Source organism: Rhea americana, unplaced genomic scaffold (genome assembly GCF_003343005.1).
Source record: "Rhea americana isolate MKP2758 unplaced genomic scaffold, rheAme1 scaffold_122, whole genome shotgun sequence".
In the NCBI taxonomy this organism is placed as follows: domain Eukaryota; kingdom Metazoa; phylum Chordata; class Aves; order Rheiformes; family Rheidae; genus Rhea; species Rhea americana.
Window position 1 is genome coordinate 2634900 of NW_028185284.1, and position 3992 is coordinate 2638891.

At 69.7% G+C, this 3992-nt stretch overlaps 1 protein-coding gene across 1 annotated transcript; it reads left to right on the forward strand.

Annotated features, from left to right (window-relative positions):
- Nucleotides 1-1244: 1244 nt before the first annotated feature.
- MORN4 (MORN repeat containing 4) lies at nucleotides 1245-3986 on the forward strand (the record flags this gene model as incomplete). Its single annotated transcript, XM_085325691.1, has 4 exons — nucleotides 1245-1416; nucleotides 3356-3453; nucleotides 3594-3708; nucleotides 3872-3986. Coding segments are annotated over exons 1-4 (444 nt in total), but the record flags the coding sequence as incomplete, so codon positions are not given.
- Nucleotides 3987-3992: the final 6 nt, after the last annotated feature.

Consider the following 3992-nt stretch of genomic DNA (forward strand, 5'->3'; position numbering starts at 1 on the left):
CGCCCCGCCCGCTCCCCATTGGCCCGGCCCCCGCCCCTCCGGGCCGCCGCCGTTGCCATGGGGACGACGGCCCGGCATGGCGGCCGGCCCTGGCCCCGCCGCCCGCCTCGCCCCGGCCCGCCTCCAAGGGCAGCGCTGGTCCCCGACCGGCCCTGGGCTTTGCTCCTCCGTGCTCCCGCCCCGCGGCTGCTCCTGCCTCTAGCTCGCTGGGAGGCGCCGGAGCCAGTCCAGCGCCTGCCTGAGGCTCCCCTTCCCTCCAGGGCYGGTCACTTAGCTTGTGTAGGGCGCTGACTGCTTCGATGCGTCAGAAGCAGGAAAYGGCCCTGAGGGTGCTGTGTCTCACTGCCTGGGCTGGGCAGCCCTGGGAGCCAGCCGGCCTGGCTTGCCTACAGACAGCCCGACGGTGGGGTGCTGGGCGCTCCTCCCCAAGAGCCTGAGGCTGTTTGGAGGACAAGCAGAGCTGTCAACATGCCCCAAGAGTCTCTCTCCGACCTGGCCAGGATCAGGGGCATCAAAGGAGTCGGGACCAGAAGGCGGGTGGAGATGGTTCTGCGGCAGCCCTTCAGCAGCAGAGGCAGAGCCGCAGAGCAAGAGGGCAAACACTCAGACCAGACTCTTGTKCACCATCAATCTCCGGAGCGCTCATCTCTATTTCATCCATGCTCTACAAATAGGGTCAGTTGTTGGTGCTTTCTGCGGGCTTTTTTTTTTGGTCCTGCATCAAAAATGCCCCTTGTGCATGCAACACCTTGCAGGCGAAGGGGCCCGCAGCCTGCGCACTCCCAGCATGGCTTCTCTTCCACCACTCTSTTGGGTGCTTTGATCCATCCTCCCTTGACTAGCTGTGCCAGACACCGGAGTCACACAGCTCGCAGCTTGGCACAGCTTAGACACCCTGCTGGAGGCCAGCTCACCTGCTGACTGCAGCGCTGCCTGTGTTGCGCTGAGCACAGCCCTTCCTGCCGGCCGCCCCAGGCGTGTGTGATTTTGCTGCTTTCCTACCAGCTCTCATGCAGGTGCTAGGAGAGCCGTGCAGGCCGCCTCGGAGGGCCGCCTGCCCCACACAAAGATGACCGCTCTGGAGTTACGTGAAGGGGATTCACCGCTCCCCCTGCCCTTCACAAAGATGGCGGCACCCGGGTCGGGCAGCGCTGCCCCTCAGAGGCGCGCGGCCGGGGAGGAGACCGCCTTGCCCCTCACAAAGATGGCGGCGGACAAGAGGGGGCGCCGGAAAGCGGACCAATGTGGAGCCGCGCTGCACGCGGTTGCCATAGAGACAGCCAACGGCGTGCGGGGATGGATGCTGGCGGCGCTGCGCCGCCCGACGGGGCGGGGGCCTGGCAGGGAGGCGGCTGCGCCGCCGCCCCTCGGCGGGATCCCAGTGGGGAGCGGTGCGGGCGGCGAGCGCGGAGCCAGGTGAGCGCGGGCGGCGGGTGCCATGCGCCGCCCGGGCCGCCCGGCGTGCCCGTCTTGCCTGTGGGGGCAGGCACCGGGCGTCCGTGCATCGCCGCTGGGGCACGGCCCGCGTGGGGAGTGCATGCATCGCCCGTGGGTGCATGGCCCGCGTGGGGAGTGCATGCATCACCTCTGAGTGCATGGTCCGCGTTGGGAGTGCATGCATCACCCCTGAGTGCATAGCCCGCGTGGGGTGTGCATGCATCGCCCCTGGGTGCATGGTCCATGTGGGGAGTGAATCCATCACCTCTGAGTGCATGGCCCGTGTGGGGAGTGCATGCATTGCCCCTGGGTGCATGGCCCGCGTGGGGAGTGAATCCATCACCCCTGGGTGCATGACCCGCATGGGGAATGCATGCATCGCCCCTGGGTGCGTGGTTTGTGTGGGGTTTGCATACAACACCCGTAGGTGTACAGCCTGGGTAGGGTGTGTGTGCATCACTGCTAGGGGCATGGCCCCTGTAGGGTGGGCATGCATCATCCCTGGGGGCATGGCCCATGTGGGTGTGCATGCAACACCCATGGGTGCATGGATGYGCACATCATCCCACACCCGCGTCAGTGCACAGCGCAGGCAGGCTGTGCAGTCAGTGCTGGTGGGTGCGTGCCCCGTGTGGGTTGTATGTGCACTGGCGGCGGTGCGTGGCTCCAGCCAGCTGGGTGCACGTTGCCCCTAGCTGCCTGGTCCAGGCCGGTCGTGCACACATTGGCCCGGGTGCTGTGGACTCAGGTGGGGCCTGCACACCACCCAGAGCGCTTGCAGAGGGGCAGCCTGGCTGCTGGGCAGACTCAGCTGCACATCAGGCAACCTCCACCTGCGCCCTGATGAGCACCCGGGTCTGGGCACAGGCAGTGCAGGAGGAGGGAGCCCTTCCCTGCAGCAGCACTAACCGGGGGCCCGCTGCTCCCGCTCCTCCCCGTCCCTTCCCTCCCGGTCTGCTGGAGGCTGAGCCAGCCCTTCCCAGACCTGCTCTGCAGGCTGGAGCCCGAGCAGAGCTACTGCTGTCRGCAGAGAGCACTGTTGGGTTGCTGCCTCGGCTCTGGCTGGGGGCCATTTCTCCTCCGGGCACAAAGCCCTTGCAAGTTAGCCGCGGTGCTCCCGAGTGCGGCCTGCGGCCGGTCAGCGGGGCCGGGGCAGGCGTCCCCCGGGGGTGCGCAGGCCCCGCGCGAGGCCGGGCTGCTGCCCGTGGAAGCAGCCAGCCCCTTCCGAGCTGAGCGGCCGGCTCGGGGGCCTCCCTTCGCAGGGGCAGGACCGAGCCCCCACGGCACGCTGCTGGCGGGGCCAGGTAGCCCCAAGGCGGAGGAGCTGGGGCAAYGGGGCTCGCCTGGCCCGGCTGCCGCTGCCCGTCGGCGTTCCCAGCGGGACAGCCGAGGCGCAGCCGCCCCGGGGCTCGCAGGCCCTCCGGGGGCTGCTTCGTATTGCCAGTCCTCAGTGGAGCAACCCCAGAGCTCCTGGGTCCCCCCCTCCGCTGCTCCTCCTGGGGCAGCGTCCGCCCCGTCTGCGGGGGATGCAGGTCTTTGGAGTCTGCGCTGGAAACCCCACAAGCTCGCTGCCCCTCTCCCCGGCGTGCCGGAGCCTGCTGCGGTGCGAGATCCCCGCGCCGGCCCCCGAAGGCAGCTGCAGCAGGGCTCCCRTTCCTGTTCCTGCCGCTCGCTCACGTTTCACGGGGCTCCGAGCCCCGGCGGGCGGGCAGCAACCCGAACCCGGCAGCTGCGGTTTCAAGGGCAGGGCAGCGGGGCCGACATCCTGGGGTCGCCTCCTCCTCCTCTTCCTCGGTCCTCCTCCTCCTCTTCTTCCGCTCTGCGGGGTCTCTCTGCCGTGCCGGCAGACAGGGGCTCGGGGAAGCAAGCCCGCTGCAGCCCCCCGCCCAGCGGCCGCCCGCCCTGTGCCCCCTCGCAGCCCTTGCCCTGCGCTGGCCCACGCCGTCGCCATGACCCTCACCAAAGGCTCCTTCACCTACTCCAGCGGGGAGGAGTACCGCGGCGAGTGGAAGGAAGGTGAGCGGGGTGCGCCGGGCGCCGTGCCCGGGCGGCAGCCGCCGCCGCGGCGCTCCGGGCTCCCGGCGCAGCCGTGGCGAAGCGAGCCGCTGCCCCTTTGCCGGCCGCGCTCGGCGCTGCCCGTTTCTGCCTTCGTCCAGGTCGCAGGCACGGCGTCGGCCAGCTGACGTTTGCGGACGGCACCGCTTACGTGGGGCACTTCGAGAACGGGCTCTTCCACGGCTGCGGCGTGCTCACCTTCTCCGACGGCTCCAGGTGAGCGCAGGCCAGCCCGCACGGCCTCCCTGGCCCCGCGCAGCTGCTTTCTCGGGTCTGGCCGGAGCTGCCTCCCCACGGCCACAGCGTCCTGGCCGTGGCCGCGGCCGCGGCGTGGGAGCGATGCCCAGAGCCCCTCTGACGCCAGCGCCGTCCCGCRCAGGTACGAGGGGGAGTTTGTGCAGGGCAAGTTCAGCGGCGTCGGCGTCTTCACCCGCTACGACAACATGACCTTCGAGGGCGAGTTCAAAGGCGGGCGCGTGTACGGCTTCGGTGAGTGCCCG